At 43.6% G+C, this 22,665-nt stretch overlaps 1 protein-coding gene across 2 annotated transcripts in view; it reads right to left on the bottom strand.

Moving 5' to 3' along the window:
• The window catches only part of LOC311049204 (matrix remodeling-associated protein 8-like), a 30,899-nt gene that overhangs the window by 6,968 nt on the left and 1,266 nt on the right, over nucleotides 1-22,665 (bottom strand). For both annotated transcript variants that reach the window (XM_084062697.1, XM_084062696.1), the window contains exons 2-8: nucleotides 21,232-21,258; nucleotides 19,993-20,202; nucleotides 19,348-19,440; nucleotides 18,456-18,557; nucleotides 17,669-17,802; nucleotides 13,110-13,289; nucleotides 8,898-9,075 (exon numbers count right to left, since the gene is read on the bottom strand). In XM_084062697.1, the coding sequence (XP_083918823.1) occupies nucleotides 8,898-9,075; nucleotides 13,110-13,289; nucleotides 17,669-17,802; nucleotides 18,456-18,557; nucleotides 19,348-19,440; nucleotides 19,993-20,202; nucleotides 21,232-21,258 (924 nt within the window). The remainder of the gene's footprint in view (nucleotides 1-8,897; nucleotides 9,076-13,109; nucleotides 13,290-17,668; nucleotides 17,803-18,455; nucleotides 18,558-19,347; nucleotides 19,441-19,992; nucleotides 20,203-21,231; nucleotides 21,259-22,665) is intronic.

Raw genomic sequence — 22,665 nt, 5'->3', positions numbered from 1 at the left:
AAAATATAACAGGATAATACAAAACAAACTAGAACAAGTGCTCCTTGGAGCACAGGTCTCTGCCAGGGCAGGTAGGTTATTGTGGCCTCCTGGTGGCGCTATAACAGGCAAATGTGAAAAGAGTGGCATTTCTTCCTCGGAATAGTGGGAATCTGCGTGCAAATTCTCACAGAAATCACACGCTGCATTCATGATTTGAGGCATTTTGTTAAAAACTGACCAATCCTGCAAACTTTGAAAGCCAATCTTAGCCAATCAGGATGGAATATGGAAAACCGGGCAGATCCGTGTTGATTACATGACTATAGAGATACTGTGTACCGATTTGTGTGATTTTTGGACAAAATCTGTAGGAGTAATATCAAAAAATGTGTTTAGCAAAAACCCGCCTCATGGTGGCACTATAACAGGCCGATCTGAAAAATGGGAGGCAGAAGTTCTGCTCTGGCATCCAAGGAGTGTGTGTGCACAGTTTCGCAGTGACAGGGCTAACAGTACCGGAGATTAGCTGGACGGATGGACAGACGGACAGGGTGCAAAGCATAGTCGCCATGCCATGAGACAATTATAAGAACAAAATATAAAAGTAGCCGCTCAATGAAATACTGATTTTAAAAAAGGATAGAGGACAATGGGTCTGACAGAAAAACATAGTTTTTGTAGAAGGTGAATTCAAAGATTAAAGCAAAAAAAAAAAGGTTTTCTTAGGAGTCCCAATCTGTGATTTGTGAAAGGAGCTACTGATGTGTTTCCTAGATAATTATCACAATTACGTAAAATTATGATGTTTAGTTATTATCATACTCTATGAGCCTATGTTCTTGCTGTTCTACATACAGTCCAACCAGTTGAATAGATTGCAAATTGAGGCTTCAAACCTTTGCTTTTATGAAATATCTCAGACCATTAGGGTTTTATGGAAAATGCTTCTGAACATGTAGCCTATTCTATTGCTAGTTTGAGCAATACAAACACTCTTTAAAATCTCATAACAAATTATCAGTTTTTCTCACTTCAGGTTAGGTTTCATTTCATTGAAACCTAACCTATTACGTATGTCCAAAACCGATTAAATAAAACTAAATAAAACAAATCGCACTAGTAGCAGATCTACAAGCTCAAAACTTTCGAGCTTGTAGATCTGCTACTTTTGATGCCTTTGTGTGACGCTGTAGTACGACTAACTAGGGCAGGGGTCTTCAACGTTTTCAGGCCAAGGACCCCCTAGCTGAGAGAGAGATGAAGCAGGGACCCCCCTCTATATTGTGTCTCAGATTAAACTTTTTTTGTTTACTTGGTCTGCTCTTTTTTCCACTCTACACCTATACCTCTTTGCCAAAAATAGCCGATCTACAAGCGCCTCGCAGCGCGAGGCGTTGTGAGCTTGTAGATCTGCTATTTTTGGCTAAAGTTGTCCTCAGAAAAAGGGATGCTAGGGTTCAGGTGGATAAGGTAAAAATATATATATATATATCACACACAGATTTGGCGGACCCCCTGTAGTAACTCTGAGGACCCCCTAGGGGTCCCGGACCCCCTGTTGAAGACCCCTGGACTAGGGCATTAATTTACGAAAAAAACACAAAAAGGTTAAAATATGGACATATAAGAGGTTCAAGATGGTCACCAAACACAGTTATTTGCCCAAGTATTTGTGTGATGAGACCATTTCCACATTCTACAGCGGGGCTGTGGGAACACGGCCTGTTTGTGTTTAGGGTTTGCACAGAAAATGGCTGGAGAACGGGGGGGAGGGAGGGGGAGGGAGGGAGAGGGGGGGGGGGGGGGGGGCTGAGACTAGTGACCTACATCTCTCCATCTCCTGCTCCAGCAAGTATGACTCCTCTCTCTCTCTCCCGCCCTCGCTCGCTCTCTTTCCTGTCTGTCTCGCACCGTTTCTCGCTTACGCAAGCACGAGTTGCGCGCGCACACACACACACACACACACACACACACACACACGCACACACACACACACACACACACACACACGTACGTGCGCACGCATGCACACACACACGTTTATATTATTATACTTGTGTGGACATAAACGTTTTAGGACACCGATTTTTTAAATGCCGTTCTAACCTATTTTTAACCCTTTTTTAGCTAATGCCGAAAGTCTTGGTAGTCGTGTGGATGCATCAGTGTGCAGCTAAGTATAAAACAGGCATAATTCCAACCCTATAACCACAACCTGAATGTTTCCTAATTGTACATTTTTAACCATAAAACAGCCATTTCCTGTGAGGACCAGGAGGATGGTCCTGTGAGGACCAGGAGGTTGGTCCTGTGAGGACCAGGAGGATGGTCCTGGTCTATTTCTCAAATATTAATAATAGACTTTATTTTATTATTTATTATTATTTTATTAGTTTATAACTGTTACCACAGTGTGCCTATAGGGACGTTTGGTCCTCACAAGTATGATAATACAAGGACACGTACACACACACACACACACACACACACACACACACACACACACACACACACACACACACACACACACACACACACACACACACACACACTATTCCGGCCAGCTGCTGTACAGATGAAGCACAGAGCATGGCCTCCTGCTGTTGTCAATATCAACCACAACCAACACAATGTCTCTTTTCTCCTGGAGAGACCAGCTGAGAGAGAGACCAGCTACAAGAGAGACCAGCAACGAGAGAGACCAGCAACAAGAGAGACCAGCTAAGAGAAAGACCAGCTAAGAGGGAGACCAGCAACAAGAGAGACCAGCTAAGAGAGACCAGCTAAGAGAGAGAGAGAGAGAGAGAGAGAGAGAGACCAGCTAAGAGAGAGACCAGCTAAGAGAGAGACCAGCTAAGAGAGAAAGAGAAAGACCAGCTAAGAGAGAGAAAGAGAGAGACCAGCTAAGAGAGAGACCAGCTAAGAGAAAGAGAGACCAGCTAAGAGAGAGACCAGCTAAGAGAGAGACCAGCTAAGAGAAAGAGAGACCAGCTAAGAGCGAGACCAGCTGAGAGAGACCAGCTAAGAGAAAGAGAGACCAGCTAAGAGAAAGAGAAAGAGAGAGACCAGCTAAGAGAGAGAAAGAGAGAGACCAGCTAAGAGAGAGAAAGAGAGAGACCAGCTGAGAGAGAGAGAGAGACCAGCTAAGAGAGAGAAAGAGAGAGACCAGCTAAGAGAGAGAAAGAGAGAGACCAGCTGAGAGAGAGAGAGAGAGACCAGCTAAGAGAGAGCTAAGAGAGTGTGAGAGACAGAGAGAGAGAGAGAGAGAGAGAGAGAGAGACCAGCTAAGAGAGAGACCAGCTAAGAGAAAGAGAGACCAGCTAAGAGAGAGAGAAAGAGAGAGACCAGCTAAGAGAGAGAAAGAGAGAGACCAGCTAAGAGAGAGAGAAAGAGAGAGACCAGCTAAGAGAGAGAAAGGGACCAGCGAAAAGAGAGAGAGAAAGACCAGCTAAGAAAGAGAGAGAGAGAGACCAGCGAAAAGAGAGAGCTCCATAGAAAACGTCAGAAAGAGCAGAGACTGGTCAGAGAAGGATGTGAACGTGGCGCTGATGGAAAATAAACAAAACCTAAGAAGCATGATGTGGGTCTACAGCGAGAGAAAGAGAAAAACAGAGAACGGAGGGGAAAGACGGAGGGGTAGAGAGAGGGGGGGGGGGTGTTCTGTGGTTCCTCCAGAATGTCCTGTGTGTGGGCCAAAGTCAACAGGCCAGCAGACAGGCCTTTAGATCAGAGAGGAGAGGAGAGGAGAGGAGAGGAGAGAGAGAGAGAGAGAGAGAGAGAGAGGGTCCGGTTCAGAACAAATCCCACATGAGGAGCAGATAGTATCAGGACATTACTGTAAACGTCCAGCGTTTCAACAAACGCCCACATGTCATTATGGTGCCAGTCACAGACTTCAAACGGTCCCCCTCCCCCCTCCTATACAAACACACACGTCATGTCCGGTTAACCAGTGGTTTACGTGGCTTTGTCTGTGTGTCCGTATGTATGTATGTATGTCTGTATGTCCGTGTGTCCACCAAGCTAACATTGGTCAAGCATCACGTGACACGTGACAATATGTTGAAAGGGTGTGCTTTGATTGGCTAGCGAGACGCATGACGAAATAGAGCCCTATGAATAGGTGTGTCACTTTGGAACATTGTTTACATGTTTCAAAGTGACATCAGTGCCATCAGCCAAGCTAACATTGGACATGTTAGCTTGACTGATTGAACATGTTAGCCAAGCTAAGCAAGGCACCACTCACTTCACACAGGGTGTGATTTATTTTCGTACCAAGGACCCCCAGATGTATATGTATTTGGCCGCGGATCCCAATCAGAAAATATTTTGTGCAAGCAGGGGCCCTCAGAAGAGAGCATTTGTGTTGAAAAAATTCTTCATGCTTTCAAGATCATTATTTTTTATTTTTTTCTAAATAGCAGATTGCAAGTTCATGACAGAGAGGATATATTGTTGCTTCACTGCGTAACATCCACAAGGGGATCCTGTGCTGTTTGCAGCGGTACAGGGTCCGTAGAGGATACGTAGAGGAGGGTCCGCAGAGGATGGGGGAGGTGGGTTTATGCTGTGGGCAGCAGAGCTGTGGGCCCACAGCCCCGATCCCACAGATTCCACTGAGCTTAGATCAGGTCTTGGCACATGTGTGGATGGGTGCTCACTGCTCACACACACACACACACACACACACACACACACACACACACACGCACGCACACAAGCACGCACGCACACACACACACGCACCCATTTCCTCACCAACACACATACGTAATGCAGACGCACATTCATTCACTGAGAGTGAAAGTGAGAGACAGAGAGAGACAGAGACAGAGAGAGAGAGAGAGAGAGAGAGAGAGAGAGAGAGAGAGAGAGAGAGAGAGACAGAGAGAGAGAGAGAGTCAGAGAGACAGAGAGAGAAACTTGACTAGAGGTGATTTTCCCACATTAATTTGGTACATTAGCGGTCATTGTGTGAATCAATGTTTCTCTCATTCTCCAACAACGTGAGGTCAATCTCTCTTTCTCTCTCCGTCCGTCTGTCCCTGTCCCTGTCCCCCTCTCTCTCTCTCTCTCTCTCTCTCTCTCTCTCTGGCAGAAAGCACAAAAAAGGAAAGAAAAGCTCAGAGCGATAAAGTGCTGAAGAATGTGTATGAGACGATGAAGAGGGGAGGGGGGGTGAGGGGGGGGGGGGGTGAGGGGGGAAGGAGAGGATGAAGACAGGAGAGTACTGGATCACTAAAGACTAAAACAGATCCTTCAGCACACACACACACACACACACACACACACACACACACACACACACACACACACACACACACACACACACACACACACACACACACACACACACACACACACACACACACACACACACACACACACACACACACACACACACACACACACACACAGTAAACAGTAAACATTCACACATGCAAGGTAAAATCATACGGTTTGGAGTTGACCTCTTATAGACCCTATACTTTATACAAAGATGTACACGTTTTCTGTAGATCAGCTGTTTTCTGAACATTTCTGAATATTCTGGAAAAATAAAATTAAACGTTTTGGAGAAATGTTGCTAAACCTTTGAGGAAGGTTTGGACCAGTGAGTGTTAAAGTGATAAAAACCAATGCTCAGCATTTTGCTGTGTCCACACATAGGTTAAAAAAAAGAAGAAGGAGTGTCTAAGGCAATTGTACGAGGATCAAAGGAGGGCAGAGGCGGGGGGGGGGGGACATTCAGGCGGTTTGGAGGGTCTGTAGTTGGAGAACCAGGGTCTCTCTCTCTCTCTCTGTGGGCGTCCTGCCTGGCACCACACAAAGCTGACAGAGCAGGACTATGTGCTCATAAAACAAATAAAAATCCCCTCCACCAGAACCGGGTTTCTCCCCTACTTTCTTCTCCTCGTCCTCCTCCTCCGTGTCCTTCGCTACTGTAACTGTTGTTTGGAGTATACTACTGCGCTGTAATTGTCTCCGCCAGGCCAAAGGCGTGTCCGAGACTGTTTTGCACCCTGTCCGTCCGTCCGTCCGTCCGTCCGTCCGTGTGTGTGTGTCCTTCCGTCCGTCCGTCCGTCCGTGTGTGTGTGTGTGTGCGTGTGTCTGTCTGTGAACAGCTAATCAAATCATAAACGCAGCTTCCGATTGCTGTGAAAACTCTGCACGCACATTCCCACTATATAGGCTGAGGAACACATGCCACCCTTTTCACATTGTCCTGTTATAGCGCCACCAGGAGGCCGATTTTTGCTAAACAATCTTTTTGATATTACTCCTACATATTTCGTTATCACGTATATTGGTACACATTATCTCTATAGTCATGTGATCAAGACGGATCTGTCTGATTTTTCATATTCCATCCTGATTGGCGAATTTCAAACATTGCTACCACCTGACCTGGCGGACTTTTTCTAGTTTTATTGGTATTTTTCTTAAAAACATTTTTTTTTAACCACTTAAACTGTGTATAAAACATCCATCAAGAAACTTTGGCAATTTGTGTTTGGTAATTTGTTACTGATAGACTTTGTAACAGAGAGAGGTCCTCTGTTACTTATGTTTGCTATAACCCTTATTTATTTAATGATATTTGCACAGCACATTTGCACTTTTTGTAATTTGCACAGTTCACCTTAATGCAATATGTATGTTGTGAGGTTTTATGTTGAGTTTGATTAAATGCTTAACAGTACGTGTGTTTCAGTAGATTGGGCTGGACCATAGTCAGGAGGTCAGAGGGGGGTTGTGATGTGCTTTTGCTATTGATATTTATGTAGTAGTATAGTGTGATAAAGAATCATGATTGTTGTAGTTCTTAAGAGTTTGTTATATATTTTTATGTGGATTAACTGTATCGGTATTAATGTATTTATTATGTTTATATTTATAATACACCCCGTGGAATGGAGCAGTCCAGGCTCATTAGCTGCAGCTGGGTATAAAAGCCTGCCAGTTCTCAGAGATCAGAGAGGGGTGAAAAGCTGGACACCACCCTGCTAATGATGACCATGATTGAACGTTATCTGTGTTGGTTTGGTGAATAAATACACCGTCTGGTTGAACTCTATACCGTGCCTCTGTACTACGTCCAACCGCTAAGTCGGGCATTCTCACAGACTTCAATCATACAATCCATGAAACACCACCAAACAAGAGTCAACAGCAACAACCAATAATAGACAGTAGAACAACGGTCAATAGCAACAGCAGCATACTGTAAGCCAGTGGTTCTCAAACGTTTTCATGTCAAGGACCCCCAAATTGACACTTATTATCCCGCGGACCCCCTTTTGAAAAGATAAGCCAGGGACCCCCATAAGAGAAGATTTTTACGGCTCTAGCAGTGATTCTCAATAATTTTAATGTCAAGGACCCCCAGTTTTTGACATGCATTAGGCTGCGGACCCCCATTTAATGGCATTCCCATCTCTGGGACCCCAATTTATATTGTAAAATCAATGTTAATTTAACTCTGAGAGTGTACAAATGGAACGGGTCCATTTGGTTCCATTTGTACACTCTCAGAGTTACAGACCCATAACGGTCCATTTGGTTCCTATCCATCATTTAGCTGGGGACCCCCTGGAACCCCTCAAGTACCCCTGGGGGTCCCCGGACCCCACTTTGAGAACCAATGCTGTAAGCTGTTTGGGGGCAGAAAAGATTAGGCGGATTTTTCATGGGCGCAACAACCCACATACGCAGCTGTGGTGCTCAGTGCAAAAATGCACGTTCCCTACAAATGGGTCACTGTTAAAAAAGGGAAATAAACAGGCTTCCTAAACGTATAAAAGTCATCGCCAGGGATCGTTGGTACAACAGAGAAATAATCTACCAAAACACGAATGTACCAACTTTTGGTTCAATGTTTTACTTGTGTTGACCGGGGATAGTCCTCATAATCCCCTCTATACCGAATCTGTTTGCCGAACATAGCCGATCTACAAGCTGAACGTCGCAACGCATTGTGAGCTTTTAGATCAGCTATTTTCGCCCTGATGGTCCCCCCCCCCCCAATATAGATACGCTATAGGGTTGATGTGGTTAACTCTCAATGACTATCCTTTTCCGTCAGGGCTAGCATGGTCGACTTTAATGGTTTAAATGTCTTAATGTTTTATGCAGTGGTGGAAAAAGTACTACATTTTTTTTACTTAAAGTACCAAAAGTAGATGTCCCGTTTCACAAGTTTTCAAATGTATAAAATGTATAAAAATCTTTGGAAAATAGCCGATCTACAAGCTCACTGCGACGCATTGTGAGCTTGTAGATTGGCTATTTTCAAATGGCCAAAACGTATATAGGGCTGAAGTGAGTAATGTATGTTTTGTAATAATAAACAAAATCTACGAAGCAACTAGTAAACTCAAGTTACTCAAATAGTTGTAGTGGAGTAAAAGTACAATATTTGCCTCTGAGATGTAGTGGAGTAGAAGTAATCTACTAAAAGTAGAGTAGTTATCTCGGCCACATTGAAAATGAGGACCTGCCCCTCAACTGTATTCCGAGTTGAAATAAAGGTTATGATGATGATGAAGATGAAAAAAAAATAAAGCACTGAAAATGTTACTGAATAAATGTACTTAGTTACTTTTACACCACATGGTTTTATGTAAAGCACTCTGAATTGCCTTGTTATTGAAATGTGCTGCTATGCAAATAAACTTGCCTTGTGAGAAACTGACCGAAGAGGAGAAAGAGGGGAGAGAAGAGAAGGAGGAAGGAAGGAGGAAGGGGGGAGGAATGGGAAAAGACGCCAAGGATGTTTTGAGGACATGGGAAAAGAGAGCAGAAACGAAAGGCCATGTGGTGTTTTTTTCTCTGCTTATTGTTTTTTCTAGTGCAGACACAAACAAGCCTTTGCCGCTGAACCGCGGCGCTCATGCTATATGCTACGCTACCTTTGTCTTCGTTAGGCAGCGCTTTGGGTGCAAGGGTTCTGGGTGGTGGCGGAGGGGGGAGGGTGGTGGTCCGCGGCGGCGCAGCCGGTGGTCCGACATTCAGCTGGAACTCTCGTCTCTCGTGCAGACCACAGTAGTGGTGGTGGAGGTGGCAGGAGTACAGGCCCTGGTCTGACGGCTAGGAGGGGGGGAGAGAGAGAGACAGACAAAGAGGATGTTTAAAAAAGTGGTCCTCAAACTGTTTCATGTCAAGGACCCCCAAATTGACACTTCTTAGCCCGCGGACCCCCCATTTGAAAAGATAAGCCAGGGACCCCCCATAAGAGAAGATTTTTACAGCTCTAGCAGTGATTCTCAATCATTGTAATTTAAGGACCCCCCAGTTTGACATGCATTAGGGCTACGGACCCCCATTTAATGGCATTTCTATCTCTGGGACCCCAATTCATATTGTAAAATCAATGTTAATTTAACGGGTCCATTTGGTTCCATTTGTACACTCTCAGAGTTACAGACCCGTAAGGGTCCATTTGGTTCCTATAAATTATTTAGCTGGGGACCCCCTGGTATCCCCTCAAGTACCCCTGGGGGTCCCCGGACCCCACTTTGAGAACCAATGCTTTAAAACACACATAGAAACCTTGTATCTCCATATTTCAACTTTTTTGTTTTTCGTAAATTAATGCACCTAATTCGTTGTACGAGAAATGTCGTGCAAAAATGTAGCAAAAAAACTCAGTAAACTCAAGAGGTTGCTGGAGCCGAAGGGAACCAAATGAGCAAAAAATTGTTTATTGCAAAGCAATTGAAAGTTTGCAATAAAACTCTGAGACTGTACAAACATATTCAAACATTTGTACACTCTTGGGGAGTTACAGGCCTGTATTGTTTATTGTTTATTACAGATCCCCATTGGTCCTCTCCGCAGTGAAGGCTACTCTTCCTGGGGTCCAAACCAGTGGCGTCCCCAGGAATTACATTTAGGGCCGGCGAGATTTTTTTCACCCCCACCTCCCCTATTACCCCCCAAAAAATACATTTCAACTTCAAGATGTTTTGGCCATTATCTCTGGAACAGAAGGTCCAATCTGCTCAGTTCAAAGCTTGTTAATTGCGTGACGTTGAGGACATTGAGCATGCAATGACACCTTTTCGGGTTATTTGGGTTTTCTAGGAGAGGCGAGATCTTAGTTGGGCAGGCGACCGCCTGTACTGCCTCTACAGTGGGTACGCCTCTGACTCCAAACAGTAAAGGTTTGGTTTGTAACTATCAATCATTTAGCTGGGGACCCCCTCAAGGACCCCTGGGGACCACCCTGACCCAACCACTCTGAAACGCTCAGACTCTTTTTTCTTTCTTTCATCTATCATCACCCATCATCACAGGGAACGGTCTGACACTTGTTGAGAAACTTAAACATGTTGGAAACACCACCATAATAATTGTTCATTGATATAAGATGTGTTGTTGAGATGGTGGGACAACATTACTTGGCATTACCGCCACAAATACTGTAAGTATGTTTATTACACGGCTTGGTTGAATGCTCGATTCTGATTGGTCAGTCATCGGTCATTATTTCTGGATAATGACCGATGAGCTCAATAACGGACCGCTGTCTAATCAGAGACTCAGAACACCTGCTCATATCAACCTGCGCTGCTCGATTTTATGCTTTATCCAACATGACAGCCATGTAAACAAACAACCAATGTCATTTACAACTAAACGTTGCTCTCAAGAATGTTTTTGAAAACATTTGAAGTGAGAAATAGACGATGCAATAACCGAAAAGTCATTCTATTTGAATCAGGGCGATTAACCACCTCGGCTTCGCCTCGGTGGTTAATCGCCCTGTCGGGCTTTAAATTTCAATAATGACTACCTCCCCATGCATTATCCCTTGCATAATGTATGTTGAACTGCCGGTAATAAAATCACGATTCCCTCTTTTCTTCCCCCTCAAAATCATCTCGGTCGGACGGAAACCTCATATGTCCAAAACTTGTGTTACTTTTCAGGGATTCAAATTCAAAAGCATCAAAAGTAGCCGATCTACAAGCTCGAAATGCGGCGCGAAGCGACGCATTTCGAGCTTGTAGATCTGCTACTTAAAAAAAAAAAAAAACACAAACAGTTGGAGATAAGAGGTTTCTTCCCCGACAACAACAAAACGAAAAGTAGGTCAAAGTCATAGAATGTTTTGGTTGTGTTGGACTGTGGTTTAGGACCACAGACTACATAATGTGTTAAGCAGGTGGTCCCTCCCTCCCTCCCTCTCTCCCCAATGCTGCTCTCTCAACACCCATTTCACTACATTTATTATTACCAGCGGGATGCAGAGAGGAAATGAAACTGTTTTTAGTTGTTTTTTTAGCACCTTTTTTTTTCTTCCTTTCTTTTATAACAGCATGGTTCAGTTAGTAGTTCTAAGAATAGGCATCGGCAGTCACACACGCACACGCGCACACACACACACACACACACACACACACACACACACACACACACACACACACACACACACACACACACACACACACACACACACACACACACAATGGTACTTAACATTAGAGTGATATTGACTTGTTATACAGAGTTTTTTGATGAATGCTTAGTTTTCACTGTTGCGACACTTACAATATCATATATCATATCGACATCAAGCTGGCATAAAGATTGAGATATGAATTTTGTCTATCCTATCCTTCAGCCCATACGCACCTTAAAGTAATACTAGGTAACGTTTTCAGTAAAACTAAAGTTAAATTGTATATCTTTTGTAAGTGGCAAATGTTTCACAACACCCACTCCATGAATTTCACCTCCGAAAGCCTTTTATTTATATATTTTCTAATGAACGCTGTCGAGCATGACTTTCCCTCGGAAATTACGTCAGCTGGCCGGAAAAAGGAAGCGGAAATCCACCGGGTTCCTGTTTGGCCAGGAACTACCGCGCCGGTTTCCTGTTTGGCCAGGAACTACCGCGCTAATAACAAAAGGAAACTCACGCTGATTTTAAGAGATTGTATGATTTGAAGAACGAAAAAAAACAGAAAAAGAAAACACAGCTCACGGTAACTAAAGCTCCACTGGCTAAGAGAAACGATCCACAGATCGTATAAAAACAATTAAAAGAACGCTTTTTGAAACACTTCCGTCTTCCGGTGAAAACGAATGGAATTCTGGGTAACAGAGGATAAACGAACGGCCTGCAGTGACGGTAATGACCAGCAGAGGCTGCTAAAAGTCGTTTTTTGGAAATTTGCACAGAACAACTTTAACCACTCAAACCCAACCATACAGCTATGTAACCTACATACTGCCAGCTGTATTGACTAGGCCTGTCAGAATGACTTAATTCACTGAGTTTATTAATTCATGGAATTAATGCTTTAAACTGTTTTAGCGCAATTAACGCACGCACAGAATGAGCCGGCCCATATATCCCACAACTCCACCCACTCTGTTATCTGAATAATCTAGAGGCACATTTCTAATATATTTATTTTTACATTTATATTAATTAATCAATTATCCACATAAGCCCTATTTTATCATTTGTCGCACGATGGTGTCATGTAAAAATTGGGAAATTGGGAAAATTGGGAAAATCATCGCCTCCGCTCCGAGGGGAGGGGGCGGGATTAATGTACTTTGACATCAAAGTCCACGGGCCATTCACGGGCCTAATTATTCCGAAAACCCCAAACCACGGAAAAACCACGGAAAATCCACTGAATGTTCAAAGTTCAGTTTTTTGGGGTGTAATTGAGGTCAGAAAATCAAAAAAAAAACTATCGAATCCCCGGGATAAATTATGAGTACCACAACCAATAATAATTATAATAATGGTGGTAAGAGCAGCAACAACACTAGTATCTGCACTGTCACTGGAGTAGCGGGAACGCCGCCCCCCAAAGCCCCAATCTGTTCGCAGGTTGGGTGGCCCTCGGCTTGGTACCCTAGACATAATTTGGCCCTTGGGGAAAACTAATTGGGGAACCCTGACATACACAATGTAGAGATGGATAATTCATAGTTTTTTTTTCACCATTCAATTATGGATTATTTTTCATAATTTAATGCGCACACGCACACACACACACACACACACACACACACACACACACACACACACACACACACACACACACACACACACACACACACACACACACACACACACACACACACACTACACCCACCTGCAGGTCAGATATAACCAGTGAGAAGTCTCCCTGAGTGAAGGCCTGGTTGCTGATGTTCATCTTCATCTGAAGGAACATGGAGCCGTAGCTGCGTTGCTCCCCCGAGGCGTACAGGTCCACCAGCCGGTCGGCGCGGTCGTGGAGGACCCCCGGGGACTGGCGGTCCCAGTGGACCACCTGGATGATGATGTGGATGTGGACCAAGAACACATTAAGGAACCAGAACCACACCCAGTGTGAAGAGAGAGGTGCATTTCATGAGTTCATTTCATTAAGCTATTTTTAGCCTAAGACTGCTTTAAAATGACTTTATAGTGGCAGATCGGTCGTTTTAGTGTGTGTGTGTGTGTGTGTGTGTGTGTGTGTGTGCGTGTGTGAGCGCGCGTGAATGTGCGTGCGCAAGTATTTTTACTCAATTTAGTAACTTTCAAGTGCTTTGACTTAAATGAGTTACTTTTTACAGACTTTGATGACTTTATCAGTATTTATTACTTTTACTTAAGTAAAACATTTGAGTACTTTTTCCACCACTGTGCATAACTGATAGATAGTTTACTGGAGAACCCTACAGAAATCAGAATCAGAATCAGAATCAGGTTTATTGTCACATCACAGGTTTACAAGGTAAAAAAGTGGGTGAAATTCGTTTTTGTACATCACTCCCATCGCAACGTTAGATTCCGTAGAAAGAAGAGTGGGGAGAGAGAAGAAGAAGAGGGGTAGGGGGGCAAGTGGGAAGGAGATCAACAAGAGAACAATAGAAGGCCAAAAACAAGTTATCTACATATTTACAAAGTACCTGAGATAAGAGACAAACTAAGGTGCCTGAGCATAGCAGCAATGTATGTATACTGTGCATGATATACTTATAGACGCTAAGGTGCTTAGAGAGAAAAAATCACACCCTGTGTGAAGGAAGCGGTGCCTTTGGGGCGGGCCTTAACTCATTTCAATGCGTCCCTATTGGTGGTCTGAGTCCACTTACCAAATTTGTACTTGGGAGCATGCTGCAAACTGGAATGATGGCTGTTTAAAGCCCAGCCAATGGGCAGACAGAGGGGGCGGGGCTTAAGTAATGACAGTTAGTCCCTATTGCTGGCTTTAGTCCATGTACAAAATTTGTACTCCATAGCATGCTGCGAACTTGAGTTATGGCTGTTTGAAGGCCAGCCAATGGGAAGACAGAGGGGGCGGGGCTTCAGCAATTCATGCTGGGCCCTATTGGTGGTCTAAGTCCACATACCAAATGTGGACTTGGTGGCATGCTGCAAACTGGAGTTATAGCTGTTTAAAATCCCGTGCTCATCCCGTGCTCATACGGGCGCGGGGGGTCCCTGGACCCCTCTTTGATAACTTCATCAATTCATGCTCGTGCCTATTGGTGGTCTAAGTCCACATACCAAATGTGGACTTGGTGGCATGCTGCAAACTGGAGTTATAGCTGTTTAAAATCCTGTGCTCATCCCGTGCTCATACGGGCGCGGGGGGTCCCTGGACCCCTCTTTGATAACTTCATCAATTCATGCTCGTGCCTATTGGTGGTCTAAGTCCACATACCAAATGTGGATTTGGTGGCATGCTGCAAACTGGAGTTATAGCTGTTTAAAATCCCGTGCTCATCCCGTGCTCATACGGGCGCTGGGGGTCCCTGGACCCCTTTTTGATAACGTCATCAATTCATGCTCGTCCCTATTGGTGGTCTAAGTCCACATACCAAATTTGGACTTGGTGGCATGCTGCAAACTGAAGTTATAGCTGTTTGCTTCTTTGCCGTGCTCATCCCGTGCTGAAACCGCCGGCCGGACGGACGGACGGACGGACGGACATACAAAAGTCAAAAGCCACGTATAGAGCGGTTGGCACCGCTAAAAAGAGCGCAAATATAAAAAATAAAAAAAAACAATAAAAGTTTGTGCGTTATACATGGGGATTAAGGTGCAGAGGGTCAGTGCGTGTTCACCTAAGGGTGGACTGACCCTGGTATAATCCGCAAGTAGCTCCATGAGGGGAGAGCAACAAAAAGTAATCTTTAGCATTTTGACTAAAGCTTTTGCCACAAAGTGTACCGCTAAAGGCTTTCCTCTGTGTGTATCAACATGTGTTTCTTAAGAGCCTACGAGACGTCTGCATCGTCTGCATCGTAGAGACTGCATAACCTGATAGTTACTGAATGTTCTGAACGGTTCAAATGACCCTGTCTTTGTCTCTTGATTGGAATAAATGCAGACTACACATGATTCATTATTGTGGACTACATGATGCTGTAGTCCATAATGAATGAGTCTAAAGCTAAACAAAAATGTCTAAAGCACAGTTTACTTTGAACATCTGAAACAACGTGGGTTTGAAACCGGCAGCTACTTGCTAAAGAATTCCAGCGATAATTTACAACTAGTAAGGTGCAATTTCAGGAAATTGCAAGTGTGGTTGCACCACACCGACGCAAGTCGGGGGTTGCGGGGCGCCGTCGGGACCCCGAAGAATCCACTGGAAGGAGTGGCGTTCGAGGCTACGCCACATGCAATTCAAGTTTGGGGTTGATTGGATGTTCATGATTATACATTTGTTAATAGGCCCCTCCCACTCATTTTGCAAGCCAATTACATTACAGTCACATGACTCCTGAGATCATGTGTAACTAATTTGGAAGGGATTGGTCCAAAACCGTCATGTTTCCACAACATTTGTGGCACCAGAGGACCCTCCACATATGCTTCAAAATTGGGGTTGATTGGACGTTTCGATCATGATTTCTGTAAAAAAAAAAAAATTAAAATAGGCACCTCCAACAAAAAGCCAAACGATATATGGACTATCAAAAAGCAGACCATTCCAGATGAAGCAGGTCGATTTGACATATGACTCGTGTGTGTGTGTGTGTGTGTGTGTGTGTGTGTGTGTGTGTGTGTGTGTGTGTGTGTGTGTGTGTGTGTGTGTGTGTGTGTGTGCGCACTGTGCGCTGCGAAAACTGTGGGAGGAGTAGCTCGCCAAAGTTTGGGGAAGTTCTCTACTATATAAATAAAGGTGACCAAGAACAATACTGTGGTTGCCTCTAGGCAACCCACAGTAATAAACTTCTAAAGCCCAGTTTACTTCAAACATTTGAAACGAGGTGGGTCAACCTGAAACTGTCAACTACGGTACTGGCAAAATAATTCCAGTATACGTATCACGTGTGCAACATATTCTGAAACTGCAAAACTTGAGACTTGACGTGATGAATGTGAAAACGCAATCCAGCCAGCTTCCTACTAACAAAGAAGGGGTCATTTACGCTGCTGCAACTTTCCTCTGCAATGGACTCTGATGTAAAGTGACTTTAAACACTGTACATAAACAGAAGTGTGTGGAAGAAGTACCTCCGAAATAAAAGTGTCCATACCACAGTGTACTGTTTTTTTTTGTTACAATTAAAATGACTGCATTTAAAATCTTTGCTCAATTCAATCATGGTATTGGAAGATAATATTGATAAAACCCTGTATTGTATTTGAAAATAGTACAACTACTAGAAGCTCACAACAACGCATGCGATGCACATTGTGAGCTTATTAGGTCTGCTATGTTTTAGATATGTATACGATTTCTATTCACAATATTTGATTCTGCGATGTAGTGGAGTAGAAGTATAAAGTAACAACAAATGGAAAGTACGTCAACGTTGCAAGAGTAAGAGTTAGTACTTGAGTAAGTACTCTACACCACTGATAAATACACACACTGATTAAGGGAATTTATATTATTATTTTATATTGCTTGGCATTGATTAGTCTGTGTTGCTAGTTTGAGTTTGAGAGCTGAGAACCAGACCCTCTCTGTTGATAAGGCCGGAGAATAGGGAGTTTAGGTCGGCAGGTCAGAGCTGCCAGAAAGTGAGTGGCTCCTTTGTATTATGGCTGTGCAGAGGAGATTATATTTTAGCACTAACAAGCTCAGGAGAAGAATTCAAATTAATTATTGTTATAATGTTTTCCTTTAGCCAATTATGAGCTGACCGCCAGAGAAGAGCAAGTCAGTCTATCTTTGTGGCTTGCTGGAACAACATGTCTGATGTGTGAATGTTACAGCGCTGTAAATACATCTTTCTATTACCATTTGATATCGCATCTTGAGTCAAGGTTTATCTGATCTTTTGAGAGTTTCTATTCCCCTAGGCCAGGGGTCTTCAACAGGGGGTCCGGGACCCCTAGGGGGGTCCTCAGAGTTACTACAGGGGGTCCGCCAAATCTTTGTGTGATATGATTTTTTTTTAGCATCCCTTTTCTGAGGGGAACATTAGCCGAAAATAGCAGATCTACAAGCTCACAACGCCTCGCGCTGCGAGGCTTTGTGAGCTTGTAGATCGGCTATTTTTGGCAAAAAGATAAAGGTGTAAAGGGAAAAAAGAAAAAAAAAGTTTCCCCTGAAACACAATTTTATACAATATAGAGGGGGGTCCCTGCTTCACATCTCTCTCAGTTTGGGGGTCCTTGGCCTGAAAACGTTGAAGACCCCCCACTTAACGACTGGAGTAGTCCATACATTGTAAGCAAGGATTTCCACGTCAACACACACACCTGTTGTTGCTCCTCCTCGCTGTGTCCGTCCGTCCACACGCTCCGTCTGTTGACGCAGGGCAGAACCACCGTGCTGCCTAGCAACACCACATACACTGCCTTCTGTCCATCCCAGTACCGCTGCTCCTTACGACCTGGAACACACACACACGCACACGCACACACACACACACACACACACACACACACACACACACACACACACACACACACACACACACACACACACAACAGAGAAGTGAAGCTTTTTTCACTGACGAAAACGAAATAAAAACTAAGCTACGATGACTAAAACTACGACTAAATATATTGACAATTTCGTCAACAAATAAAGACTAGACTAAAATGTTAGTGAGTGATCTAGTGGAGAAGAGCTCCAATAGAACTAAAAGACAAGTCATTTTATGTTCGGTTGCGCTCGGGTGTTGCGCTCTGAAAATAGAAGATCTACAAGCTCACAACGCGCCACGCTGCGACACGTTGTGAGCTTGTAGATCGGCTATTTTCAGCACGCAACCAAGTGTAAAATCAGCCATTACGACGCCATCAAGGCACCGCCAAAGTACATTTTAGTCAACTAAATCAACTGTAGATTTAGTCGACTATAATCTTATGATATTTCGTCGACTAAAACTAGACAAAAACTAAAACATCAACGTCAAAATCAACACTGCTACTAATGGATAAATGAATCATGACCACAAGTGCAATCATCATTTAAAATAATGATTATACTTTGTGGGGACATGTTACCTCACTTCAGGGAGGGTCTGTTCTCTCTACTTACGTGACTTGGTGACGTTCAGCTGCACTCTTATGGTCTCGTACAGGTGGCAGTAGTGATGGTGGAGGTTACAGGAGTACAGGCCGCGGTCGTTCATGGTGACGTCTTGTTTGTTTACACCATGTGGAAACAGACAACACAGAACCATATGCCAATGAATGATGAACGTAATGCAGGGGTCTTCAACAGGGGGTCCGCGACCCCTAGGGCAGTGGTTCTCAAACTTTTTCATGTCAAGGACCCCCAAATTGACACTTATTAGCCCACGGACCCCCATTTCAAAAGATATGCCAGGGACCCCAATAAGAGAAGATTTTTTACGGCTCTAGCAATGATTCTCAACCATTTTAATTTCAAGGACCCCCAGTTTGACATGCATTAGGGCTACAGACCCCCATTTAATGGCATTTCTATCACTTGGACCGCAATTTCTATTGTAAAATCTATGTCAATTTAACTCTGAGAGTGTACAAATGGAACCAAATGGACCCGTTAGGGTCCATTTGGTTACATTTGTACACTCTCAGAGTTACAGACCCATAAGGGTCCATTTGGTGCCTAATCTATCATTTAGCTGGGGACCCCCTGGAACCCCCTCAAGTACCCCTGGGGGTCCCCGAACCCCACTTTGAGAACCAATGCCCTAGGGGGTCCTCACAGTTACTACATGGGGGCCGCCAAATCTTTGTGTGATAGGAACTTTTTTTGGCACAGGGGGTAAAGCACCTGAGCATCTGATTACGTTACATCCCTGAGGAGGGATTGCATTCTTCTTGGTTACTGATAAACATCAACTGATAAGAATCTGCAGGATATTCATAAACTGCCAATGACGTTGAGGAGGTCAAAGGTCAAAGACAGTGGGTGGGTGTGACATGAAGTTACGCCCCTTTACCTCGGATGACGAGAGAGAAGTTTCCGTCCCTGAAGGCTGATTGGCTGAGGCTGATCCTGCCCTGGTTGTAGGAGTTGTAGATACGCTGGTCCCCTGCAGCAGAGAACAACGTCACCATTATTACATGCATCGCCTCAAAGTGGGGTCCGTGGACCCCTATAGGGGGTTCCCCAGCAAGAGTAGTTAATTCAGCATCACAATCATTTTAACCACTTTATCCATGTATACGTTGGCTATTCAAAAAGAGTTTGTTAACTGTTTATGAAAATATTTGGAAAAATAGGGATCCTAGTTCAAATATGATTATTTTGGGGGGGTCCCCAGTTCGTTCAAATATGATTATTTTAGGGGGTCCCCAGTTCCAGTAGGATTATTTTGGGGGTCCCCAGTTCAAATATGATTATTTTGGGGGGTCCCCAGTTTGTTCAAATATGATTATTTTAGGGGGTCCCCAGTTCCAGTAGGATTATTTTGGGGGTCCCCAGTTCAAATAGGATTATTTTGGGGGTCCCCAGTTCAAATATGATTATTTTGAGGGATCCCCAGTTTGTTCAAATATGATTATTTTTTTGGGGGGGGGTCCCCAGTTCAAATAGGATTATTTTGGGGGGTCCCAGCCTGAACAGGTTGAGAACCACAGCTTACCTGCAGAGAACATGTCAGCCAGCCTCTCCATGGAGTACTCGGGCCGGGCTCGGTACAGGTCCCAGTGGAGCACCCTCTGCCGGTCCTTCAGCCGGTCCCTGGTCCACACCATGCGGCCGCTCACACACTGCAGTACCACCTGCGTGCCGGCGGGGGCGCTCACGTTGTACCCGGCCACCACCACACTGCTGCTGCTGTCCTGGCCTGACACTGAGTGATTTGATTTGATTTGAACGAAAGACAATATTATTCATTATACTGTAAACCGCTGGTTCTCAAAGTGAGTGGGGGTCCTCCGGGGACCCCCAGGTGTCCGTCCATGCATGAGGGGGTTCCCAAGGGGGGTCCCCAGCAAAATGTGTTTTTGATGTAACTCCAAAGGTGGACAAGAATTAAAAAATAATTGCTCCATTGATTATAAAATTCATCATTCAAAATATGCTCCTCATTGACTTACATTGCAAGGTGAAACAGCTCTCAAAGTCACTCTTTTAGCATGTAAACAAACGCAAACAAAGTTGATTCACACAATATAGAACATCACCAAACCCAGTACTGTTTAAATAAGAATCGTCAACTTCTTATTTTCTATTAGGAAGACAACCCGCAACAGGAAGTTAACATTTTTATTTAAAAGAATAAACAGTACTGGGTTTGTTGATGTTCTATATTGTCTGAATCAGCTTTGTCTGTGTTCGTTTACATGCCAAAAGAGTGACTTTGAGAGCTGTTTCACTGTACAATGTAAGTCATTGAGGAGCATAATTTGAATGATCAATTTCTAATCAATGGAGCAATTATTTCAGCAATTTGAAAACAGCCAATCTACAAGCTCTCAATGACACGTTGAGTGCTTGTATAGATAAGCTGTTTTTGAACAATCTTGTCAAATATTGACAAAACTTCTCTTATGGGGGTTCGTGGCACAGATTATTTTCAGACGGGAGTCTGTGGCCAACATACATATCAATTTGGGGGTCCTTTACATGAAGATGCTTGAGAACCACTAAACACAATATGTTTCCATGAAAACACATGCAAGAATACAAGCATGTTCATGCACACATGCACATGTATACAGCACATGCACATGTATGCTCTCTCTCGCTTACACACGCACACACACACACAAACTCACACACGCACGCACGCACGCACGCACACACACACACACACACACACACACACACACACACACACGCACGCACGCACACACACACACACACTGAGAAAACAGACCTGCAGTGAAGAGGAGGGCCATGGGGACTGAAATAGAAACATGAGGAAAATGAGAGGCATAATGACTATAACACAGACACGGTCAGTTAACTGTACAAACACAGCCTACTGTAACCGGACCATCAATCATCAACGTTACAGGAAGCTGTTCCTTTATGCAGGATGACAGTGAAGCTATTTTATGTAGCTACTTCAATGACTAATTTGCTTCAAAGGTAGGGTAAGTGATATGTTTTGGTCAAAACAAAAAGGTTTTTGTTAAAAGCTTAAAGCACTATATAGAGTACAGAAGTCCTGACATCACTCGTTCATCCCCAGGTTCGTAAAGTAATTTCTCTATGGAGAATAACATTGGGTCATCTTAGAATCGTCTCATATAAGAATTGTGGTCCAAAAATAAACAAACTGTCTCGGCGATATTGTCAGGGAGGAGGTTCTGTATCGTTTATGATAGTCAGTCACTTATATTTGTTACAGTCTGTTTCTGGCAAAAATGTAACTAATTTGGCGGAAGTAACATTATCGTTTTCTCACCGTCAGTTGATGCTTCATATCCATAAGAGTAAAACCGCCAGGATCATTAGTTTATTTTTGGAACACAGTTCTTATTTGACGCAATATTAAATATGTCTATGGGGATTCAGAATGGGGGTGGAAAACCGCGAACCAGGTAGACAAACCTAGGATGTGTAAATTACGTCAGACTTCGGTGCTCTATTCTGATAGTGATCATTGCAATAGAGTGTTTGATCAGTAACAGGAGTCTCTCCGTCTCTCCAGCTCTTTAATAAACAGAAAATACATTTTCAGGTATAGATGACAAAATGTCAGCCAATCAGGAGAGAGTACTCTTCATTTTTATAGTGTTCTAGTTCCAATTTTGTTCTGCTCATTTCTTAGTGTCATCACTTCTAATTTCACTTGTTTAATCTGTATCCTGACTGGGTTCCCTATCCTGATTGGATAAAATTGGTATCCTGGCCTGAAAATGTATTTTCTGTTTAATAAAGAGCTGGAGAGCCATGGAGACTCCTGTTACTGAACAAACACTCTATAGCAATGAGTACTATCAGAATATAGAGCTATACACTTATTTTAACCAAAGAAAATCACTTACCCTACCTACTTAACAGGTTCAGTAGCCTTCATTGCAACAGTAGGGCCACAACTAATCAATGTATCGTTGGGGGATTATTCTCTATCAATAACTTTTCATGATTAATCGAATTCTTCGATTAATCAATCGTACTACTTGACAAGTAGTACTGCCCGAAGCTCATAAACCCAAGCCCATAATATTGAGAACTGGCCAAGCGGAGGAGGGAAAGTGGGGAAACCCGAATTCAAATCCCATGAAACTAGTTGCTGCTTTAAGTTTAAAAGTTCATCACAATAAAGCTTGTTTCTTATTATGTCCCAACCCCCATCCATAAA

This window comes from Gymnoscopelus microlampas (genome assembly GCF_963454915.1).
Source record: "Gymnoscopelus microlampas genome assembly, chromosome: 7".
NCBI classification, from domain to species: domain Eukaryota; kingdom Metazoa; phylum Chordata; class Actinopteri; order Myctophiformes; family Myctophidae; genus Gymnoscopelus; species Gymnoscopelus microlampas.
This window is presented reverse-complemented; position numbering and strand designations above follow the sequence as displayed.